We start from the raw sequence: 11,755 nt of genomic DNA on the forward strand, positions 1-11,755 counted from the left end.
TTAGCCTAAACTGATTTTTCTTTTTAGAGAGCGAGAGATTATACATCTTTTCCCGACCCTCCTCCTCCCACTGACCTTCGCTGCCGTTACGCTCCTGACTTTGCCGGTAATAGGCTACACCAGCGATCAGCAACCTTTTCAATTTGGAGTGGCAATTTACTCTACAATTTCCACTGATCTGCATGCCAGTTATGATTTTCATATGCACATTTTTCGTGTATAATAAAGTCTTTATATCTCAAAATAAAAGGTAGTGTGGGTAATCAAAATTGTAAATGAAAATTAAACAAATCTAAAAGTAACTTGCAAAAAACAACCTACATAAAGCCAACAAACCAAAACATTGCAGCATTCAGGAAGAAAAAACCCTGATGAATATGAATATCCTATAAATCACATTGGCTACGCATGGCCTGTCTGCAAGGAACTGGAAACATTGCATTAACTATTGTATTACCTGGGCCCTGCCTGAAACTCCTGCTAGCAAAACTGCAACCTTGTACAATACCCCATAATGACAAAGCGAAAACAAATTTTGAAAAAATGTGAAAATCCAACAGAAATACCTGTTGCAGCATTGAAAGTCCCCAAGAACAGTGGCCCCCATCATTCTTAAATGGAACACAGCCAAACTGAGCAATCCGGGGAGAAAGGCCTTGATCAGGGAGGTGACCAAGAGCCTGATGGACAATCAGAGCTCCTCTGTGGAGAATCTTCCATAAGGACAACCCTCTCCGCAGCACGCCACCAATCAGGCCTTTATGGTAGAGTGGCCAGACAGAAGGCACTTTTCAGTAAAAGGCACATGACAGCCCGCTTGGAGTTTGGAACAAGTCTCTGATTGTCCTTGAGCAGCCAAGCCAGAGCCTGGACTTGAACCCGATCTAACATCTCTGGAGTGACCTGAAAATAGCTGTGGAGCAACGCTCCCCATCCAACCTGACAGAGCTTGAGAGGATCTGCAGAGAAGGGGAGAAACTCCCCAAATACAAGTGCCAAACTTGTAGCACCAAACCCAAGAAGAATCGTTGCTGTAATCACTGGCAAAGGTGCCTCAACAAAGTAATGAGTAAAGGGTCTGAATAGTTATGTAAATGTAATATTTTTTATTATTATAAATTGACAAAAATGTAAAAAACTGTTTTTGCTTTGTCATTATGGGGTAGTGTAGATTGATTCAATTGTTTTCCCCCTTAAGAATAAGGCTGTAACGTACCAAAATGTGTAAAAAGTCAAGGGTCTGAATACTGGAGGCACAGTATATAATTTTACTTAACTGTTGTCGACTCCTTTTGTATAGGTGACAAAGCCTTCTAACAAGTAAGGATGAAAGCATTGGGCCTGCTCATCAATAAAACCATTCTCAGGCTTTGCATTGTTTGTCACTATGCAGAGTAACATATAGAGCACCATTTCCTCATCTTACATACAGGATCTGGTAATTACCATAGTAGTCCATTTCTATGAAGGCTTGGGAGACAAACTAGTTTGCTTCTTTAAGAAGTAGTGTAATGGTTTCGACATACTAGTAGATTGGCGATGCAGTGCCATTCTGCACACATAATCAAGGATGAGCAGCATCTGTCTAGTCCATCCTCCACACTGGCCCACAAGGAGAGCAGCCTAGTAACAGGAAAGCCTCCATGAATACCAATTTAGCCCAATGGATTTAACAGCTTTGGCGAGCGCATCAGGAATTTGAGAATATTCCTTCTTTCCATATTAATCACTTGCATGGACTAGGAGAGGGTGGTTGGAGGTGGTAAGAAACCACAGAGGGGCCCCTGCAGTGGAGAGGCATAAATCACACCATCTCCCTAGCTGAGATGCCTGCCTGGATGGTTGACAGAGTACCTGGTTGACTGACTGACTGACTGTAGCGTAGGCGTTTACCTGACGTTATCTTCAGGATCTGGTTCGCTGTCGCTGTCCTCGGCTTTCCGCTTCACACCCCGGCCATCCTGCCCATCACTGGTCCCTGCCTGGACAAGATACAAGACGGAGAAGACAGTCAGGAGATAGCATACAAGGAAGACATATCCTTAGAAATAAATATACCCACATCATCTTTCAGTCTGACAAGAAGCAACCCACAAAGCAACTTAAAAATGAAAGCGCGTGGACAATTTTTCCACCATCGGAGGAAGCAAGAGCGGTTGGGACTGATATTCTCCTTTGTGTGAGAGCTCATACCTGATCCTATTGAAATAAAACCACCTCAAGTAGAGAGTGAAGACCTTCCCCTTTGCCACGCTTCCCTTGTGAACACCGCATTCGTGTGCAAACTCGGGCTATTGTTCTCATGCATTTATGTAGCAAAAGCAGAGCGAATAGAGTCACTGTAACAGCTTCTTACAATGTACATTCATAACTTTAATAAATTACTTGTAAAGACTGGCATCAATAGAAAATGGCTACCACGCTCAGACTTAACATCAGGTACATACAGGGCTCTAAATTAAAATTCTTCATTGGTAGTAAATGACCTACTGCTCAGATTTTTTCGTAACATGACAAACGTAAGCCTATGTAACAATTAGGCCAGACAAACTTGATTTACAGTTTAACGGATGCCCCTCGACCTTTTATTTTTGCCAATTGATGCACTGTCCACTCGAGGATTTCCCAAGCCGATACCCAAGAGTAAAAGACCAAACCACTTCAGATCACACACACTTGTTAACATTCAGGGCCTCAGATTGAACAGTGACACCCGCTTGGAACCGGTACGTGCAGATGTTTCATTTCTCTAGCATGCTAGCATGGCTGAGGCGGTGGAAATTCCTACTGTGTGTGTGTCCAGGTTAAATGTAGGATGTCCCTCGTTATAAACAAAGTTGGTTAAATCCACAATTAAATGCTTAATTTTATGTCCTATTAGAAGCAATTAATACCCCAAAACAATGTCAACAAACCAAATGACTGGCCAGAGATCAGGGCATTCATTAGCAAAGCAGATCGCATTGGACAACCAGATTGAAATCAAAATGAGTGATGGCATCGAAGTGTGTCAGCTGCATGGTGATTTGCGATTCATAAATGACATTTTACGGTTCTGCCTGTAGCAGGTCGACAGACAACAAAAAACTTCAAATGAATGTAGTCATCATGCGCTGCCAAACACAGCCTGCAGATCCTGCAAAATGCATTGCCAGTGGCACGTGCCGATCAGGAGCTCCACAATGATGCGGTAACTGACTCCAAGGTGGGGGCTTTTCATGGCAGCCGGATGAGAATGTGTTGAGGGATTGACTGTATAGGCCGACTGGGCTCAAATTTGCTTCAGTGGATTGACGTTTCTAATTGCGCATGTTAAATAAATAAATGTATTCTGTAGATGCCACACAATGGCTGGATTTTAATGCGCTTTTTCCAATGCTACATGACAGACCTTGAATGATTGTCCATCTACAAGGTAAAGGCCTAGTCTATGCAAGTCACTTAGGAAAAAAATCTCATTTAGCAGACGCTTTTATTCTAATTCAAGAATACAATGTTAACCCCCGTCGTATCAAACTAAATGCTAGGCAGCAAGGGGAAATAATGTGAGAGTTCAGATAAATACAACAAAAAAAACTTGGCTCACTCAACTCACCTTTTCAGAAAAAATCTAAATCCGTTTAAAACAGTAAACCATCGTTGTCTGGCCTAATCAATTAAAAACAGTTGTATCAATGTGGTTTGTACAGTAGGCTATAGGCCCAATCCATTACCACTATGCTTGAATAGCCCTGTGTTGCCAATGTTGTTCTTCTCAGACCATATTAAAATGATACTGCTAAACTTAAGGTTTATGATCACACTGGTAATAGATGAGTTGTATTACTTATGAGGTATACCCAGGTGAGCATAAATTCAAATAATTGAACGTATATATTTTTACTGGACTGATTGCATCTGATGGTCACCACCCCTCTGCTCTCCCTCCTGCTGCAGAGACTGACCTTGACCAAAAAGGGGACAGTCTTCAAGCTGATGGTGGAACTCAAGTCGCACCGCATTATTTCTGCGTCATGCACAAATTTACAAAAGTTGGGGGGGGTGTTGGTCACACATCAAAACATTTAGGAGCATATGAGACCAAAAACGGTCACACTTTAGAGCCCTGGATACATACAGGGTACTGTCAAAATAAAGGAAACGCAACAGTGCCTTAATATGGCGTTGGGCCACCAGAACAGCTTCAATGCACCTTGGCATAGATTCTACAAGTATCTGGAAATCTATTGGAGGGATGTAACAACATTCTTTCACGAGAAATTGCATAATTTGGTGTTTTGTTGATGGAAAACACTGTCTCGGGCACTGCTCCAGAATCGCCCATAAGTGTTCAATTAGGTTGAGATCTGGTGACCAAGATGGCCATGGCATACAATGTTATCATGCTTATCAAACCATTCAATGACCACTCATGCCATGTGGATGAGGGTATTGTCATCCTGGAAGAGGCCACTCCCATCAGGATAGAAGTGCTTCACCATGATCACTCAGAATGGCGGTGTATTTATTGCCGTTTAACATTGCACGCTAAGGGGTTGAGTGGACCTTAGGAAAATGCACCTCACACCATAACAGAGCCACTAGGACCCTCATTTACTGTATATACACGCATACAATTTAACATGGACACAATTCCTGTGCTGCATTTGATCAATACAAGCCATACATTCTGGTACAGTCTTCAAATCACTACAAACTGCAACTGTAAAGTTAATGTTGTGCAATTTCACACATTTTGCAATAGGGCAGAGAAATTAAGCAGTTTTAAAGCCAATTTCCTGCAATTCTACACCTTTTGCCATGACTTACACCATGCTCATATGATATGAGTGAGTAACTAACAAAATCAAATGGGGGGGGGGGGGGGGGGGGGCACCTGGAGGTCAGGCCTAGAAACGTCATAGATGTCAAGTGCCAAGCAGTGGTCTTGGTATGACTCGGTTGGGAAATGAACCCCCAATCTCAGAGCAGACACTAACCACAGAGTTGTACGAACGTCCCATAACCGCCTGCTGTGCCCTAACATCTCATTAGTGGCTAGTAAATAATAGGAGTCTTCCTTCTGCACCAAGTTAACCTGAAGCAATATCCCCATGATCAGCCCTCATCATACCCTGTTGTGCTGGTCCCTGCCCTGCATCCGCATATCGAAGGCTTGGTGCCGGGCATTCTGAACCACCTCAGGTCTGCCTCTGCCGCCAAGGGCCTGGGGGGCAAACTGACCGCTGGTCAGGTAGGATGGGCCCTGCTGCTGAGCCTATGGAACACAAATTCACACACACATACTCGCAATTAACAACGTAAGTTTCCCCACTTGTTTCCTGGTTTCTCGTTTCCAAATCTTGCAGACTTTTGGTTTCCCAGGTCTAAATTAGTCAAGTCCAAAGAAAGAAGAACTAGCATACAATGCAGCAGCCCTCAAGGGCCAGAGTTGTGCACATCTATTGAGGGAACATTTCAAACAGTTCTCATCTTCAATACAGAGCTACAACACAGACAGGTTCAGAATAAATGAAAAATACCATGCGTGTGATTGCCCATTGAAACGAATGAACTTGCATAGTCCTTTCAAAGAAACACGGAAAATGTGAGGACTGAGGGCTTCATTCAAAACATCTTGTCAAGCAAATAGCCATAACATGGGTACATCTTTCCACTTACCTTCATCCTCTTCTTTTTCTCCTTATTCCTTCGCTTGAATCCCTCCTGCAAGACAAACCCCATTAGTTACAAACAGTGAAGCTGGAAAAAGACATGGCTTTCAGTTCACAATGACTAATTCCCTTACTTTTGCATCAACCACATTATCTTAAATAACGACAGTGTCAAATACCTACCTGAACGAGCCATTTTAAATCAAATACCCATGCAGTGGTTAATGCAAATCATACGGAAAATCTCCCAGCCCACTGTTTAGCCAGAGAAGAACATAATCTATTGAGCAGTACTTTCCCTGCTGAAAGCTACTGATCCTCCTTAGTCTTACATCATCCTCTTTGCGCTTCTTGAAGATATTGTCTTCAGCCACACCGATTGCCTGCATGATCAACTCAACACTCTCCAACTTGACAAAGCCATTCTCTGTGATGTAGCCCTGTGAGGAGGGACAAAGACCAAGTTAAGGCTATGAACAAATACCTGGGCAAGGAGGAAAGTCAGGACAGCTGTTAAGGGCATGTGTCCTAGACAACTTAAGCCTAGTCCTGGACCAAAAACCTTTTTCAGGGGAGAATTCCAATTGAGCATGCTTTTTAGTCCAGGACTAAAAAAAATATATATAAAAAAATTGGTGTTTGGGAAACTGAACCAAATACTTTTCTTGAAGGGGACATACCTAAGCCTACACTGACAACACTTACCCCAGTCTTGTGCACAACGTCTTTGTAGATGCCCACCAGTCGATCTATCGCACCCTCTCTGAAAGACACGAAAAGTATCATCAACTGAAATGTATGGAAAGAGCGAGAATTCATTGTCGTCAAGGTGTTTTCAAGACCGTAAGCATCATCTCAGTTCAGTCAGGCTTACCTAATCTCTAAGGACGGTAAATGAGGCAGGAAATCATTGCCAACGAAGAAGCACATGAAGACCCAGTCGTCAACAGTCCTCTCAAAGTCAAAGGGAAAGGGCAGACTGGCCATTGTCAACTCTCGCTCCAGGTACTATGGAAAAGGAAACAAACCTTGAAAAACAGATCTAAAACTGGGGAGACTCATGCCTCAACAACTTATCCTAGCAGTATTTTTTGAAATTCAAGAAGATATGACAGAACGTACCTCACGCAAAACGCACAGCCTGATGAATATGAACTCCTGTTCAGAAGCCGGCATAGCGTCTGCAAACTCATCATGCTGCAATAAGAACACAACATTGGTCACTATGAACGCATAGTGCTGGACTAAAAAAACAAACTCAATGGAGAAGCTCCATTGAAAATGATTTTTAGTCCTGGACTGGGCCTAATCTATGTCTGTGAAACTGGCCCTTGGAGACATAGCTATAATGTCAATGTACCTCTCCCTGTTTCTCCCTGGCCACTCCCTGGCAGTCCTTGATCTCATGGCCTTTCTGTCCACACATAGCACAGGGCCTGGGCTGGTTGGGCTTGAACTCCTCTCGGATGATGGTGAAATTGGGCTCGTGAGTGGCAAGGCCCAGCATGATAAGGTCAGCTAGGGAAATCCAAAATAAAATATGCAAACAATAGAAGAGGACATTCAGCAACTCTTGGATAACAGTGGCAGTTGATGAAAGAGCGTCTATTGTTAAAATGTAAAAACCCACGTGTTTCGACCCTTCATCAGTATTGTTGTGCAAACAGAAAACCTTGAATACATTGAAAGGCTGAAAATAGCTCTGAAGTACTGCATTTTATACATGCTTTGTCATCCGGGACAATTAACTCTGGTTTCTTCGGCATTATGTTAATTAAATGACCTAGTCTATATTATGAGCCATGCCTGCATTATCATCTACAAATGCTAATATGCACGTACAATACCATGATTTATCCATTTGGAGGGAGGAGAAAGAGCGCTGCGCCCAAAATGGCACCGTTTCCCTAGAAAGTACACAACATTTGACCAGAGCCCCACTGACCCTGGTCAAAAGTAGTGCACTAATGTAAGGCCTAGGATGCCATTTGTGACACAGCCTGAATGTATCAATCTCCTCTTCAAGCTAATTACATACAACAAAATCCCTCCTTTGCTCACCAAGTGCATCATGAACCATGGAATGCTGAAGCTTTTATCTATCATGTCCTGTGTAAGTGCACCCATTCAAAACTAACTGGCCATTAATATAGCAGAACAATAAGGCCTGCAGAAAACCGTGACGCTCTATTGTCTAACAATGTACAAGGTTGGAGAGTTGCAAGTAGTGATGCTAACTGTTTTTAAGGACTGGAAACCAGGAACCTGTTAATACGGACTACCATGAACTTAATTTATAGACGTCTCAAACGTAGACTTAGAAAAACAAAACATGTACGCCATCACCGTCAACCACAGACCTTGAGCCCGTCAGGCTCAAATAAGATGTCAATAATTGTAGGGAATACATTGTTAACTACTCAACAAAACCTGAATATGAATTACTGCATCTACATACCTTCAAGTTGGTTTGACAAGAGTCTTAACAGTAATTGTGGCATCTAATTTGCTTTTGTGTCTTTACCCATCATGCTCTCTCATAACTACAAGTTGCAGGATATATAAAACACAGCTTTGGGGAAAGCTCTTGCTATAGATGCTCAACTTTCTCCAATTGTTGGTTACTCTTCAATACTTAAGAGACCCTTGTGGTGCAAAGCTTACCGTCAGCTCCACAAAGACAGTGGTGTGTGTTGGGGTCATGGTGAGGCTGAGCTGTGAGAAACAAAAAAGATAAATGGATGGATTATGAGTCATTACATATAGTTAGCATACATGTGATTGCAGAGCTTGAAATAAAAAGTTGCACTAAGACAGAAGGCCATTTGAGACCTTGTAATATGCCTGGCAGAAATCACAATGTCACAAATTACCTTTTTTTTTTTAAAGGGCCAATAACCACATATTGAAAATGACCATAAATGGCTCATACCTCTCTGTCGCCTGATATAGTCCATGATCTTATGCTCCCCCTCACCAGGGACACTGGCGTCAGACAATATGACCTAAAACGAATAAAGAATGTTTCCATATGAACAATGATAGCAATACTCAATGCATATGACCATGTCAGACCTGACCTTGGTTTCATTTCCAATAAGCACATAGAGAAATGTTCTAAGGCAGGGCTGCCCAACCCTCTTCCTGGAGATCTACGGTCCTGTAGGATTTCAGTCCAACCCTAATTTAGCATATCTGACTCAGCTAGTTAAGGTCTTGTTCAAAAGCTAAATTGGTAGAATCAGATGTATTAAATCAGGGTTGGGCTGAAAACCCACAGGACTGTAGATCTCCAGGAAGAGGATTGGGCAGCCCCTGTTCTAAGGCCTTAACATGTCTGAGCAGAAGAACTGACCAACATAACACTTAAAACGTTTCAGCTTGAGGCCGAAACGTGTCAGCTTTAAAATAAATTAAAGACCACCAATGCATTAGAATTTGTTGTGTTCTTTTTCGGAATTGCTATCACCTTTTTTGCAATAATACTTACTGTAATGTTACGCCATCCAGGGTCATTACTGAGTCTGTCTGCAATGTAGTAACGGAGACACTTTGCAAGGTTGTCCATGAATTCTGTGCCCTAGAGAATATTCAAATGAATAATAATGAATTTCCAGACAGTATTCACAATTTAGCAGCCTGACAAAAATGCAATCAGAGATCTCAGCTTTAGCACCGTCATGAAGACATTTTACACTGCAAAATATTGGTGACAGTAACACAGCCTTAGAAAATATTGTTATTCTACAAGAAAAGCCTCAAATACTTACTGGGGTGATACAGTTACTGTCAAATCTCTCCTTGATTTCATCAGGTGGAAGATACCCTCCTAAAAGGTGAAGATTAAACAGTTGTTTCATATATTTAGTATGTAATTCTGTTATGGCAAATATTTGTCATTAAATGTGCGTAACAGTCTAAATTCTAATGGAACGATAAGTATAGACAGTTTTCTGAAAATATATGCACCTCTCCCGAGGATCTCCTCTCGGATGCGGGATTTCTCCTCAACCAGTTCCACTCCTTCCTTGGAGGCACGGAATCGCCTGGACCGCTGCTGGTTCATTTTGGCACGAGGGGCCTGTTCAGAGATAAACAGAATGTCACAACTGCTGCACAGGTCATTGGCCAACATATTGTTTGAACAAAACGGTAGGATATCTAAAAGGGGTTAATAGAAAAAAAGTGTATCTCCCATGAAAAGAAAGCAGCAGAACTTACCACTCCATCAATAGCCATGTAAAGAACCCTTCTGGGCCGCACAATGTTGAAGAGCCGATCCATGTATTCAAAGATGGCAACCATCATTTCATCTTCATTTTTGGGTGCAGCCCTGTGAAAGTGAAGTGGCGTTTTAGAGGGTTAATACTAGAATAACATCACAACTCAATGTAATACACAAGAGTCCTACCATAGAGATTCATAGCTATTGAGTGTATTCCAAATGGCACAGTATATATACACTGCACTATTTTTGACCAGCACTTTATGGGACCTGGTCAAAAGTAATCCACTATAAAGTGTATTATAACGTTTCTGTACAGCACTTTGTGACATCAGCTGATGTAAGAAGGGCTTCATAAATACATTTGTAAGATTATATCAATCAAAGGGAATATGGGGCAATGCTATGTTCTGTGAGGAGGACTCACTTGTCTTCAGGATGTGTACAGGGGTGAATGATCCCATTCATATCCAAGTACAAATTGTCAAACTCCACTTCATTTGGATTCGGTTTGCTGGTATCAACAGGAATCCGTACACCGTTGCATTCCTTGGACTGTGAGTAAAGGGAAGATGGAACCAAAATTAATTAAACATTCTTGCAATGACACAACTAATGATAACCTTATTTATGTAACAATACTTGGCTGCGCCATGCATAAGACTCTGCCAAACGTTCTCTAGTCATAACATCGACGGGCCGTCTAGTTTCAGTTTTGTTTGCAAACCAATGGAAAGCCAACTCGACTCGCGAGTTTGTCACTCAATAGTCGTTTCACAATGAATTATTCTCGGCCCCGGGCTCTCTCAGCCCTAGACAATTAAACAACGTTTTACGATGGAATTGAGTGGCGACTAGTTTGGGCGGACTGGAGCTCCGACGTAACAAAATTAAGTGAATATGAAAACTTATTTTAGTGCCCAACGAATTTACACACGACATTGTTCTATGTAATGTGTCATTTTTTTGGGGTGCTGAGGTCAGTTTTTGATAAACTTCCTTTTATGTAACGTCGGAGCTCCAGTCACCGATAAACTCCACAATTTACGATGGAGTTGGCCATCTTAGCCCAAGGCTAGACTGGCCCTGTGCTAATGACGTGCATGTGTAGCCATCTAAATTGCAAGTAGCATAGTTGGTGCGCTGGCTTGCTAACGTTAGTTGCGTGCATCCCATACATTAGCCATTTTTAGATTGAATGAACATGTTAATGTTACACTACTAATATAGTTAAGATATAATAGCTAGTTAGGTAATGTTATATCTAAAGTGCAGTAACGTTCGTAGCTGCGCTAACAAACAGTTTACAGGAATAAATAGCATAATTATTACACGGCCTTAATAATGCGCAACACTAGCTGGCGCTACCAATCAGGTAGCTGGCTACAAACAAAGACGTACCCTCTCCTCAGTACAATGGACAACAATCGTAGAATATTTCCGACTTAACCAACGAAAAAATGCGGGGACTCCCATCTCCCGTAGTTTCACAATACGCTACACACAGCTATAAATTATGACATATGTTTAAAACGACTTGGTTAAAAACGACGGCTGGAGGAATAGCTAGCTGTTTTGCTAGCTACGCGTTTCCAAATAAACTACTGATCACGTTTGATTTCCGGGTTATAGGGTTTATCTTCCGGGAGCCATTTTGCACATGTGAGGAATCGAATAGCGCCGCCATCGCGAATTCAAAAATACCCCAGAGATTCAAACCATAAAGAGGAGAACGCTGAGGTATTACATGTTGAAACGTTCAAATGTTGCGTTCGTAACCAAGTGGAAAGGTTGTATTTACAACACTAACGCCCCTCCATATTTTAACTTGTATATGGTTTTTGAACACTATAATTAGTTTACAAGCATGATAGCT

At 41.9% G+C, this 11,755-nt stretch overlaps 1 protein-coding gene across 1 annotated transcript in view; it reads right to left on the minus strand.

Moving 5' to 3' along the window:
• The window catches only part of LOC110522080 (5'-3' exoribonuclease 2), a 29,844-nt gene extending 18,319 nt beyond the window's left edge, over positions 1-11,525 (minus strand). Inside the window, exons 1-16 of the mRNA XM_021600166.2 lie at positions 11,281-11,525; positions 10,307-10,434; positions 9,876-9,987; positions 9,624-9,735; positions 9,425-9,483; positions 9,145-9,234; positions 8,587-8,659; positions 8,319-8,369; positions 7,015-7,172; positions 6,777-6,851; positions 6,529-6,662; positions 6,360-6,417; positions 5,987-6,094; positions 5,662-5,706; positions 5,114-5,257; positions 1,894-1,982 (exon numbers count right to left, since the gene is read on the minus strand). Of these exons, the coding sequence (XP_021455841.2) occupies positions 1,894-1,982; positions 5,114-5,257; positions 5,662-5,706; positions 5,987-6,094; positions 6,360-6,417; positions 6,529-6,662; positions 6,777-6,851; positions 7,015-7,172; positions 8,319-8,369; positions 8,587-8,659; positions 9,145-9,234; positions 9,425-9,483; positions 9,624-9,735; positions 9,876-9,987; positions 10,307-10,434; positions 11,281-11,355 (1,511 nt within the window). The 5' untranslated portion in view covers positions 11,356-11,525. The remainder of the gene's footprint in view (positions 1-1,893; positions 1,983-5,113; positions 5,258-5,661; positions 5,707-5,986; positions 6,095-6,359; positions 6,418-6,528; positions 6,663-6,776; positions 6,852-7,014; positions 7,173-8,318; positions 8,370-8,586; positions 8,660-9,144; positions 9,235-9,424; positions 9,484-9,623; positions 9,736-9,875; positions 9,988-10,306; positions 10,435-11,280) is intronic.
• Positions 11,526-11,755: the final 230 nt, after the last annotated feature.

This window comes from Oncorhynchus mykiss, chromosome 4 (assembly GCF_013265735.2).
Source record: "Oncorhynchus mykiss isolate Arlee chromosome 4, USDA_OmykA_1.1, whole genome shotgun sequence".
NCBI classification, from domain to species: Eukaryota; Metazoa; Chordata; class Actinopteri; order Salmoniformes; family Salmonidae; genus Oncorhynchus; species Oncorhynchus mykiss.